This window comes from Biomphalaria glabrata, chromosome 5 (assembly GCF_947242115.1).
Source record: "Biomphalaria glabrata chromosome 5, xgBioGlab47.1, whole genome shotgun sequence".
NCBI lineage: Eukaryota > Metazoa > Mollusca > Gastropoda > Planorbidae > Biomphalaria > Biomphalaria glabrata.
Window position 1 is genome coordinate 19,429,417 of NC_074715.1, and position 13,097 is coordinate 19,442,513.

Genomic DNA, 13,097 nt, shown 5'->3' on the forward strand with positions numbered 1-13,097 from the left:
AACGCCGATGATACGCTTTTAAGAAAGCTTCATGACTATTGTAACTCTCAAGTAGATGACATGTCTGAGAGCTTGGAATGATTCTTTGTATGATTTTTAATAACATTCATCTTGTTTTTTGTTATGTGACCGCCTCTCGGTAATTAAGAAAAAATAATAATTAGACCAACATAGTTTTTTAGGATATTTGGAGACGCTAGGCTATAGAGGAGTGGTCGCTAAACTATGGAGCTAGCGCCAAAAGTGCGCATTGCTCTATTATAATTACTATTATGTCAGCAACTTGGTTGAAAAAGTTCACTCTAAATTCTGTCTTGGGATCTGAAATGGGTTCTCGAGACGATTCACAAATAAGCATTCTATTTTTCTTGTGTCCTCGCTTCTGTTGAAACACGTGGTCAACTTCTAACTCATAGGCAGGGGCGTAGCAAGGGGCCCAGGGGGATTGACCTCTTTGGGGGCCCGTTGCATTGTGACATGAGATAACTTACTTAATAAATATATAACCCTACATTCCAATTGATACAGTATATCAGTAAAATTAACAAGAAATAATCATTAAGACTCTTAAGAAATAATACCGTTGTTTATTGGCGAAATAATGCATAAGTCACAAATCTCAATTCATATCGCTTCACGTCGTGCTTTCTGTGCGGCAAAGGCGTTTATAACATCATCCACATCGATCTAGTATTTTTGACTCCACTGACATTAAAGCCATGCTGCTAAGTCCTTCTTGCGTCATTGTGCTCCTGATAAAGTATTTGATTTAACTTGAGCTTTGAGAATGATCTTTTACATGACACAATGGAAGTGGCCTGAGTTAGCAGTATTCGAATGCATGTTGCTAGGTTTGAGCACACATCATTACCATATGAAGCGTGATTGTAGCACTGGTTTGTTGATGAAAAGTGCTCGTGCATCAATGACATCATTGAACAAGCGATTTGCCTGTATTTCATCAAACAGAAAAAAAAGTCACGCAGTTTTTCATCAGCGTGTCATCATCCAAGGACTCCAAGAGGTGTCTTGGTTCAAGAAGAAACTCAAAGGTGTCCACGTGGTTTTCCAGCCTTTGGAATCTGTCCTTCATCTCCATCTCTCCAGCACTTCTATCGCAACATGATTGAATGGCAGTTCCATTCACAGTACTACATCATAACTCAACTTCCCATCAAGTGTTTTCTTTATTCTAGTTGTTTTGATTACAGGAAATCCATAGCATTCACTACCTTTTTTTTGCTCTTTCGATGGATTGGGTGATCATCTCTCATCTTTTTGCAGAAAGCATGAAAGGGTTTTAATTTCTTCAGCAGCTTCCCATATGTACAGTCCAGACTTTTGTAGTTTCTTCTGAACTATGCTATATTGATTTGGCGCAGGAGATTTGACCAGAATTCCAGAAAAGCAAAAAATTCATAATTTTCCACTGCATGAAGAAGATTCTGTGCATTGCTTCTAGTGTCCATTCTTTCAGTTGTTGATTCAGAAAGTTTCTCCAACAGCTTGATGATTTTGTCGAGATGCAAGGAAACCGCCGACGTAGCTTATTCTCTTGCGGACCACCTTGTATTACTCTCCTTTTTTAAACTCCGGGGACCAGCTTCTTTCAGTTTGGCCTATCTCTGGGGTGAATTGGGGAAAAAAAGCTGAACCATTCATGTACAGTTCCAAAAAAGGTGACAATTGCTGGATCTGAGTAGAATGAAGAACTGCCAGGTTCAGAGAGTGATTATCACAATTCAGAAATGTTGCCTTTGAATTTATGACTAAGAGACAGACGGCCACTCATTGTGGCTGCGTTATTATAGGTTTTATAGATCAAAGTCCAGTCCAATGTCTTTAAGAGTTTTCAGAACAAGTTCTTCATAATATTGTCCATCAGGTTTCAAAATTTCAAAGTAACCAATGAATGAGTCTTTTATTTCGAAATTATCAACATCCAAGTAACGAACTATTAAGATACCTGTTCTTTATGAGAAACATCAGAGAAAAGTAACAAACTTGCTTGACTTTCCCCACAATTGATTCCTTAACTTTATTGCCCATAATAATACAAATAATAATTTTATTTATAAAGCACTGTTAACAAACAAATTGTAGGCTCAAGGCGCTGTAATAACATTACAGACACAAACACAACAGTTAAAATGACTGTCACCTCTGTATTTTTGACATCATAACTGTCACTGTGGTTATGTTTTGATACTGTGATGTTATTGTTGGTTTATCTATGTAGGCGTGGTGGTGACATTGGGTTCATATTATAATTCACAGAATAAGGAAATGACACTTGATGTAGCAGACACAAATACGTTAAATATAAGTAATAACACCACATAGTGAATATGATACACAATTCAATTCAGGAATGATCAGCATTAATCCTCTACAGAAATATGGCGAATATAATGACAACTTAGTAACTAATCTATAACCAACTTCTTTAAACAACTAACTCAACTGACTATATTAAGTGACTCTCTCAAGTGCTTGCTACCAACTCCCTATATTGACTGACTGCTCTTAACCCTGGTTCACTTAAGGTCAAAAGTGTTCACCTTAGGGCAACATGAGTTGTGAATAACATTCACAATATAGAAATAACATTCACAATATTGAAATAGGGTTTCTACACTATTGCACCAACTTTGAGGTGGTGACAATGACAATTAATCTAAAAAAGTATTAAACAGATAGGTCTTAATGTTCTTCTTAAAAGTGGTGTAGCATGTTGTCTGTCTGAGATCAATGGGGAGTGAGTTCCAAACCTTTGGTCCGTGCACTGAAAAAGCCCGCAGCTTTTGAGGGAGAAACGTGGCACCACTAAAAGCGTTGAGTCCATTGAGCCCAGGGCTCTCTGGGGGACATATGAAGTACCGGTAATCAGTTCGCTAAGGTACAAGGGCATCTCATTGTTATGTATACACTGATGACAAAGTGTGGCGACCTTGTAATCGATTCTCACTTTCTGCTCATGGGCATCAATAAAAGTAGCTCAAAGCTGCTATATATGTCTTTAACCAATCACACAATTTTTCAAATGATGTCAGCCCTGAGGCAATTATCCATGGTGCTACTTTGACATTCCTTGCTAGTAAAATATACTTGAAATAGTAGAGAGTGCCAGAAAGTGCAACCAAAAACCTAGGCCTATAGTTTCTCATTTAACTTACTAAGGATTCAGCCTCACTTTTTTCCATGAGCATCATTTGTGCTTCCTGCTGGCTCTTTTGCAGCATCACACACTTCTACAGCCAGGAATCTTACAGCTTAAACACTTTCCATTCTACATTTTCATCGTGTTTTGATAATAGTTTGACAGACCTTTCACGTGGTTTTTAAAAACAGTCTATCTTTTCATTGCCGTCGTCGTTGACGGCTTCAGCAGTCTGTAGATGAAAGGCTCAGAGAAGAACAAGCAGGCTTCCAAAGAGGCTCGAGTACCAACAACGGCTAACTATCAGTTTCGTAGACTTTAAGAAAGCGTTTGACAGTGTCCACCGAGAATCACTATGGAAAATAGTAAGAGAATACGCCATCCTAGAAAAATTCGTCCAGATCATACGACACCTATACAGTCAATCTAGTTGCTACATTAAAACAGAAGATGGAACAACCGAGTTTTTTTAGCATCGAGACAGGTGTGAGACACGGGTGCATCTTATCTCCCTTCCTCTTCCTCCTAGCCATCGACTACATAATGAGGAGAGCAATGAACCAGTCTGCCTTTGGTATTCCATGGCGTGAACAAAACCGAATGATGGACTAGGACTTTGCCTAACATAATGTATCGTGCCGAATAGGAAAGGCAGGGAGCATTTTTCAAAGGCTGCCGTGTTCGAATTCTAGTGAAGACTTAGATATGAGGTTATTTTTTTTATTTCAGGATCTTTAGGGTAACTGACATTAGTTGGGAAAAGTAAAAGTCGGTCGGTCATTGTGTTGGCCACATGACATCCTCGTTAACTTTGTGCCACAGAAACAGATTAACTTTACATAATGTGTCTTATAGATCGCAAGGTCTGAAAGGGGATATTTTACAGACGTTTTCCTTGATGTTGTATGGCGTGGACGCCTTGAACTCAGGGATAGTGGTATATAGTTAAGCCAACACCAGCTTTTCGCCTTTCTTTTCTGTATTTATGATTTAAAAAGGTAAGCCTAATGCCTGCTCCGACTTCTGTAATATGACCTTCATCTGCAAAGCCGCGTTTTTCTCAGAGCAGCATTACTTACATTGTAAAGCTCCCTTGTCACAAAGACAGTACGATGGTCTGGATGATTTTTTTTTCTTTTTTTTTTTGTGCTGAATTTTTTGGTGAATTTTGTTATAAACCACTTATAATGTTAATTTATTGTTTTACATATCACTTTTTAAAAAACTTACTACGCATTAGTTACAGATTAATTTTTTTTCCAGCTCAGCCCAATTAAATGTTCTGGAAATTATTGCGGACAAGTTATCACACAGGGTGGAGTAATAGCCTATAATAGGGGCCTACTATAATAATATACATAACAATCTAAAAAGCGATTTTATTTATTTTTTTTGTTTTTCTTGCTAAAATATACAAAAACATCTGCATATGAAAAAATTTAATAGGTTCTTAGTAAACTGTTGGAGTGTTGTTGGTAAGTGGTATAGATTTGAGTCTGGCAGATCTAATATAGGCCTATTTCAACAAGATGTAGTTGCTGGCTTGCTGCTACTACTGTTTCTTAGGTTCATTATGGCTAAAAAAATATCTTGAAAAATTATTTCTATATCAAACTTCAAATAGTTTTTAAAAATATAAATCTAGATTATTAAATATTATAGATCTGGATCTAGATGTGGATTACTTAACTTACAAATTGACCCGCGAAATGACGGGTAATTTAGTAAGGAAACAACAACATATATATATAGGTCTGTGAGCTGACATGACCACAGACCTATATATTAGTTTACATAGAACTAGGTAGCCGACTTCCGTAATAAACAAACCATATGCAACCGTCACAAAAGTTACACAGTCTACTTTACTCCTTTAATTTAGATCTACAGTACTGAATTACCAGATCTAGACATATAGATCTAGATCTATCTCATTTGTTTAAAAAAAAATGCCCGCAGGTGATGGTGATAAGGCGAATGATTTGAAGGAAAGAATCGCTCTTTTTGTAGATGAACTTAAAAAAGGGTAAGATTAGTTACGATTAGTAGGAAGAGTACCAGTAGTTGAGTAAGACTCTACTCTCTAGTGACACTCTAGCTAGTCTAAGACTAACTGTTTATGTTGACTAACAGTACACTAGTAACAGTACTAACACTAACTAACAGTAGTAACACTACTAACAGTAACAGTCACTAAGTCTGACTAAGATCACTAAGACTAGTAAGAGTAATATTAATTTTTTTTTTTTACTACTAATACTAATACTAAGGACTTAGACTAGCCCACTAGTCACTAAGAAAACTAAATTTATTTTATTTAAAAGATAATCATGATAATTACTAAATTAGATCTATTAATAGTCTAGTATTAAATAATCATTAATCTATAAATTATAATAATCTTCCATTCTACGTTCTAGTTTCTAGATCTAGAATCAGAATGTCTAGATCTAGATTTAGATATAATAATTAATAATGAATATGTTGAATATATGGTAAATAATATTGTCTTATCTTCTTAGTCTTATTTATATTATAATTATTATAATACTATTTGATACTGACATTACTTCAGTTACTTCAGAAAAGAAGATGATTACGTATAAGTATAGAGTATAGTAAAATATATGGTATAGAGAATTGACTCTTTACCTTTACCTATCCCTTAGTCTGTTGGACCGTTGGGGCACCAAACAAGACTTGTCGGCTGTCTTTCTCCATTCCTCCCTGTCTTTTGCCTTGTTTAAAACCTCTATCATTGGTAGGCCCGTCCATTCTTTTATGTTGTCCTCCCATCGCTTTCTTTGTAAAAAAGAATTGACTAGATTATACTAAATCATGATTATCATCATTAACATAGTAATAATAGTTATTAGATCTAGATACTCAGTAGATAGTAGTACTACTAGTAGAGTACTACTAGATCTAAATAGTAACTTAGTTTACTTAGTAACTAGAGTCAAGACTAGAGTGTAACTGTGTAACTAGAGTCTAGATAGATTCGTAGATCTAGAATAGTCTAGATAGATCTCTCTTATCTTAGACTTAAATTCTAGATCCAGCCATTTAGTTTAGACACTTAGAAAGCTTAAGATAAGACTGAAGACTTAGTAAAAAAAGTCTTGGTTAATAAGTTAGTAAAAGGGATAAAATGATATTGAATAGTAATATAGATTAGATTTAGATCTAGATCCAAAGATATAGTAATATTTATTTGTTTGTTTTATGTGTTTCAATGTTCCTTCAGTGTTGAAGATAATCTCCTGCAGGAGATGGCAGCTGGCAGTGCATGATCAACAAGATGACAGAACTATAGTCCAGCATGCATGCCGCATGACCAGCAAGCTATAGTAGTAGTTAGATACCTTATTGCTTGACACTTGTTTGAGTCAGAGATGAAAGCCTATTATTATAGAGTTACTCAGAGTCTAGTAAAGATTAGTCTTGTCTAAATCTAGAGTCTAGAGCAAAAAGAGTAGAGTACTAGATCAAAAATCAGATCTAGATGATAATAAAATTTCACATATTGACCCTTTTTTTCTACCAGTTGTTGGGGTCATTTATAAAGTAAATCTATGAGAAATACCCCCCCCCCCCACTTCCACCTTTCCAGTACACAAAGCTGTTTTCCTACCAATCATTGGGCTCTATTAATAAAAGGCAGTGAATAGTGGATAAGATATTTGACTTGCACTTTTCTTTTTTTGCTAGAAGAATAGCTGAATATTGCAAGGTAGACACCTCAGAAAAGGAATTTCTAAAGCTCAGAAAATAGGGGGGAAAAAGGCTTGGCCTCAGATCCTTCTGGAGGAGCTAACATTAAATGCATTTTACTTTTACTTGTTCACTTGTTTCATTTTTAACTTTTAAATTTTTCTACACAATACAGCACCTCACAAGGCTCCTGTGACGTTGCTATAAAAACCATCAATTTATTAATTAGAATCATTTCACAGACTAAATTTTCCACAGAAAAGTAAGTTCTAGCATAGAGCACACATATGTAATCTATCTTACTAATTACATTTATGTTTTAAAATATGGCAAATATGTAAATCTTTTTTAAAAATGTTCATGTTTATTTATATTTTTACGACCAAGTAATAGCTTGCTTACCAATATCTTTTTTTTTTTTATTGCAGGGATTTAATTAGGCATGTAGCAGCTGAAGGGTCAAAGATTCAGGCTGGAGATCCATCAGAAAATATTATTGGCAATATAATTTTTAGAGTTTTGAAAATAATCAGGGATGAATGGAGGTGGGATATTTTTTTCCATTATAGTGTATGCTTGTATATACTAGGTCTGTAAAGTGTAGGATAAATTTCTTCCTAAGTGGTGTAACCCTAAATAAGGGCTTGGATATTTTATACTAATTGATAGTACATCTGTACTAGAGTATGAAATTCTATTTTTAAGTATGGCAAAAGAAAAGCATCATAACAGTAAATTATGCCCCAGCTGCAATAGCATTCCTAGTATGCAGCCAAACATTCCAGGTTCAGATAGGCCTCTCTAGCCACATGTGGGTCCATTTATAAAGTAAATCTTTGAGAAATGAAGCCTGAGAAAAACTAAAGCAAAATACAATCACCAAGCCACAAGCTCCTGAATGACATAAGTAGTGTCATCAAATTTGATATACATCTAGTAATGGAACCTACAAAACTATATTGAATGCAGTTTATTTATTTATTTATTTTTTTTTTGAGATAAAACAATGTCTTATGTCATCAATGTTAATAAGTGAATCTTAAAAAAATTATTATTTTTTGCACATTGTAAGTAAAAAATATAATATTGTATAATATTTGTAATATTGTCAACATTGAAACTGATATTTAAGTTACATTTTAATGCTTTTCATTTATTCACACTTATTAGGGAGATTTCTCAAGCAAATGATACAGAAGCACAGGTACTATAAATGTTGTTATATTTTTATCTATTTCCCAAAGTTTGACTTTGTTTTTTATTGTATTTTAGACAACTTAAAATTAAGACTGTATTAAAAATAAAGGCTTCTTAAATTTCATTCAAAAGTTATTTTTACAAAAGCTATTTTACGCATTCAAAAGTTATTTTTACAAAAGTTGTTGTACACATTTAAAAGTTATTTGTACACCTGTTGTATACATTCAAAAGTTATTTTTACATCTGGTGTACACATTCAAAAGTTATTTTTACCAAAGTAGTTGTACATATTTAAAGGTTATTTTTACAACACCTGTTGTATACATTCAAAAGTTATTTTTACAACTGGTGTACACATTTAAAAGTTATTTTTACATCTGGTGTACACATTCAAAAGTTATTTTTACCAAAGTAGTTGTACACATTTAAACATTATTTTTACAACACCTGTTGTATACATTCAAAAGTTATTTTTACAACTGGTGTACACATTTAAAAGTTATTTTAACAACTGGTGTACACATTCAAAAGTTATTTTTACAAAAGCTGTTGTATACAGGTTTTTATTTGATGTTTTAGTTATTCATTTTTGTTGTCTTCTACATTTCTTATACTTTTTTTTCACAGATAAGTCATACCTTAAAGGTAACCAATTCATTCAAATTGAATGTAGAGATTTACATCAGAAAATTAGATTGTTCTCATCTTTGACTGAAAGTGGATCTTTATTATTTTTATTTCAAATCTGTTTTTAGTAGTATAATTCATTGTTTGAACTCAAAAGCATTTATTATTTAGTAAACAAAATAATTATACCTTCACTACATGTTTGGATTTACTGAAGTACTCGTTTTTTTTTTTTTTATCTAAATGTTCTTAGGCATCAATCATTGAAGCAGTATCTGAATTTAAGACTGAAATTGAAGGATGGTGCGTTTTTTATTTTATTTTTACATCTAAATATAGCATATTGAAATATTTGTATCACTTATTCTTAGATGAATTAACTTGGACTAAATATGTTGAATTTTATAACACCTTTTTTGTAAACCCTGTATGTCATGGTTAAATATTTTAGTGTGGACAATATTGCTGCCCTCGCTCCTAATTATATCAATGAAAATGATGTTGTTTTGACTATTGGGAGGTCCAGAACTGTTGAAGCTTTATTTAAGGTAGTCCATTTTTTTATTTGTTTAACTTGTTTGGTATATGTCCTTGTCACTGAGCTACAACAATATAGAAGATACTGTTATATTGAAAGTTACTTTTCATTTATTTCCTTTTAAAATGAAATAATATAACTTATTCTTTTTTTTCATTAAAGCATGCAGCATCAAAGGGCATCAAATTTCAAGTTCTTGTTTCTGAATGTGCACCTTTTTACAAGGTTTGTTTTAGTATATATTCAAAATATAAAGATTTTGATATAAAATTACTATTATGATGTGTGAAATACTTTAAATAATAACAATTGTCTTAATCTCTGATTTACATAGGGTCATGAAATGGCCAAAAATTTGGCTCAGGCAAAGATCAATACAACTTTAATTACTGAATGCCAGATTGGAATAGTTATGCCTCGAGTTAACAAGGTTGTTATTGGCACTCATTCTATTATGGCCAATGGGGGGTAAGCATTGTTGTTTTAAAACTTTATTCTATGAATAATTTTTACTATAGTTTCAAACTTTATTGTATTATGCCAATAATGTGGGGAAGCCAAACTTTAATATTAACCACTTGACTTTATTATTATTATTATATTGCATAAAAACTCTTCCTATTTTGGAGAGGGAGGGGTGAGGGGCAAATACATGTTAGAAAGTGTAGAATAATTTTTAAAAAACATTATAAAAAGTATACAATAAAATGAAAAAAAAAAAGTATGGAATAGTATGTACAAAATAAATTGATATTTACTTTTATTTTTGAGATAAATAGTAAGAATTTTTATGACATATTCATTTATGCATCTAATGATTTTCAATGAATCTAATGATTTTCAAGTAAAACCATTTTAACTTACCTCAACCTATATTAGCTGAATAGGCTGTTAAAAAATAAAACAGTATGGTCCCTTATGTAAAATGGAGCATTTAAAGAAACTTAATGATAGATTGACTTTTGAACCTATTCCCATCTATATCCTAAAATAATACCAAATAGGATGTGTCCTAGCAAAAGTAACAAATAATATTCTTGCTACATATCACAGTATGATAAAGTAGCACTCTAACCTGTAATATCAAGTACAACTAGCCTTACACTTGAATGACTGTTGGAAAATATTAATGCAGCCATTTTTAGGTCTATCCTCGTAGTATGCTCACTAACCACTGGCCTTTAGAATTTTGAATAATATGTTTTCTACTGGTCTGTTTAACACAGAATCTTAATTTTTACCTTCAGTTAAAAATATGTGTGTAAATGATTATTATTATTTTTATTGTTTAAGATTAAAAGCTGTCACTGGAACAAATATATTATCAGTTTTGGCTAAGGAAACTAACAAACCTGTAAGCAATTTTTTACCTTTTTTTTTAAACTTTATTTCATGAAAGCAAAAATGAGGCAAATTAAACCTCATCATTTTATAATTAGCATTATAGCATTATCAGCATGAATTAATTCATTTGTTCTTTAATCTATAGGAACTATATTTAGAGCATGGAACTAAGGAAAACCTATCACTCGAGTTTAAGTCTCTAATTTATATGCATGGCTATTAATACAAGGATATTCGTTGGACATAATTATCTTATCTTACAAAGTCTTCTGTAATTTATTAGATATATTTCTATGAGAGAACTATAATCATTGTGATACAAGTTTTTATTATGATTCCTTTTCTTTAGGTAATTGTCTGCTCCAGTATGTATAAATTGTCCCCTCTCTTTCACAGCACTCCAAAACATGTAAGTCTTGTCAATTTAGAGCTTAACAATTATTTTTTTTTGTCCAGAGTCTATAAATAGTAAAAATTCAGCTTGCAGTATGGAAATGAAAAAACAATTTATTAATGCTCACAATCACACATATTAAATGCTAATTTGTTTTTCTTTTTAGGCTTCTTTCAACAAATTTGCCACCCCTAGTGAGATTCTGGATTATGAAGATGCAGAACTGTTGTCTAAAGTAGAAGTCATGGCACCGATCTTTGATTATGTGCCACCACATCTTGTTTATATGATTCTTAGTAATAAGTAAGTTGTTATGTGAGCATGGTTAATATTTTAGATAATTTTCTAATTGCTTTTACTTAGACAGTTCATGTTATAATTACAAAATGAAAAGCATTCTATTGCTTATTTGAATACTTAGTTACTGGGTAGATTTGTGGTAATAATTAGGCTTATTACATGCTTACAATTTTTTGAAATTTAAAAAAATAAAAGATTTCTTAAGAAATGATAAAACAAAACACTTTTTAGGGCAACTTTATTTCTGTAAGTTTGTTTTATAAATTTCTGATGTTTCTTCGGAATAAAGATTATTAGATCCTAGCCAAAACTTCCTGCAAGAGATGGTTAGAACTCAGGATCATTATCATAGCAGTCTGAAGCTCATACCTTTCAACCTATTTTTTTTTTTTGATTCTCTATCAATTTCAATACTAAATTTTAGTCCGGTTTCATAACAGCGAGTAATCAATGAAAATTTCAATAATGTTTCATTATTGCTACCAGAGTATCACAGTACTGTTAACATAGCCTATCTCAACCTTTACTTCTATATCACAGTACTGTTTACATAGCTTCTCAACCTTTATATCACAGTACTGTTAACATTGCCTATCTCAACCTTTAGTTCTATATTGAGATGAAGACACTAAATTTATTTAATTGTTGCCAAGTCTTAAAAACTTTAGAACAACTCATTTGTAGTCTAGGTTTCAGGACTGTTAAGTAACTTGGACCATATTGGTCAACTTTTTGATTTACCTTTGCTTAAAATCTGTGTTGTAATGCTTAGCTTGTAGACCTCTTTTTTTTGCTTTACAAAGTCAATCTCATAGATTATATATATATATATATATATATACATATATATATATATATATATATATATATCTCAAAACTTGTATTTTTGGTAGTAATAATCAAAGAAAATGTTATATTCAACCTTTTTTTTTTTTTTTTTTTTTTAAATTCTTATAAATCTAAAAAAAAATGTTATGAAATTATTTGTACTGATTATTTACAAACACATTGCTAAACATGTTTTTTGAACACCAAGCATATCAAAAGAATAAAATAAGAACTAGAAATTGGAGGGTGTAGGATCATGATAAAAAATTATTATGGATGCCTTAGAGTTTTTTTTTTAAAGTTGGGTTTAGGGTTATAAAAGTGAAAGTAAAGTTCCCCTTTCAGACCTTGCAATCTTAAGAGCAGATGATGATACTGTTTCTTTGGCCAATGGTTAATGAAAAGGGTGTCATGTGGCCATCACAACAACTAACTGCCTTTACTTTCCCTAACTAAAGTCAGGTATCCATTAGAGTTGGGTGGACTCAGGGGTGCCCTAAAAATCCCAGCCTTAACTGAGATTTGAACTCAGGTTCCGAAGCCAAGTGCTTAACCACTCAGCCCCACCAAAGAAATATACCATGTTAAAAAGAAATTGTGTACATTTAAAATACTAATTTTGATTATTACTGGTTTTTTTTTTTCCTGCAGTGGTGCACAGCCTGTCTCCTATGTCTATCGTTTAGTGAAAGATTTTTACCATCCTGATGATGTTGAACAACCAACTAATTCGTAATAAATATATATATATATATATATATATAAATTTCTTTTGTGGAAATTGCTGAAGTTTTCATTGTAATGTAATATAATAAATGTTAACTAAATTGTTTTGAGGTTTTTGTAGTTGTATTTGAAGTTGATTTTGTACACTTGATGTATACAATTATCTTTTGTGCAATAGTTTGCAATATATTCAACATTCATATTGGAAGAATAATAACTGCAATCAGAGGTAAACATAAGATGAAGTATCCCACAATAGCTAGGTT

At 32.2% G+C, this 13,097-nt stretch overlaps 1 protein-coding gene across 1 annotated transcript; it reads left to right on the forward strand.

Moving 5' to 3' along the window:
• Nucleotides 1-4,956: 4,956 nt before the first annotated feature.
• On the forward strand, nt 4,957-12,937 carry LOC106066873 (translation initiation factor eIF-2B subunit beta-like). Its single transcript, XM_056029825.1, has 13 exons — nt 4,957-5,186; nt 7,050-7,136; nt 7,303-7,419; nt 8,045-8,078; nt 8,702-8,719; nt 8,955-9,004; nt 9,153-9,249; nt 9,402-9,464; nt 9,574-9,707; nt 10,533-10,593; nt 10,933-10,992; nt 11,144-11,280; nt 12,757-12,937. The coding sequence occupies exons 1-13, from the start codon at nt 5,110-5,112 to the stop codon at nt 12,839-12,841; spliced, it is 1,020 nt and encodes a 339-aa protein (XP_055885800.1). The 5' UTR covers nt 4,957-5,109; the 3' UTR covers nt 12,842-12,937.
• The last annotated feature ends 160 nt before the right edge of the window (nt 12,938-13,097 follow it).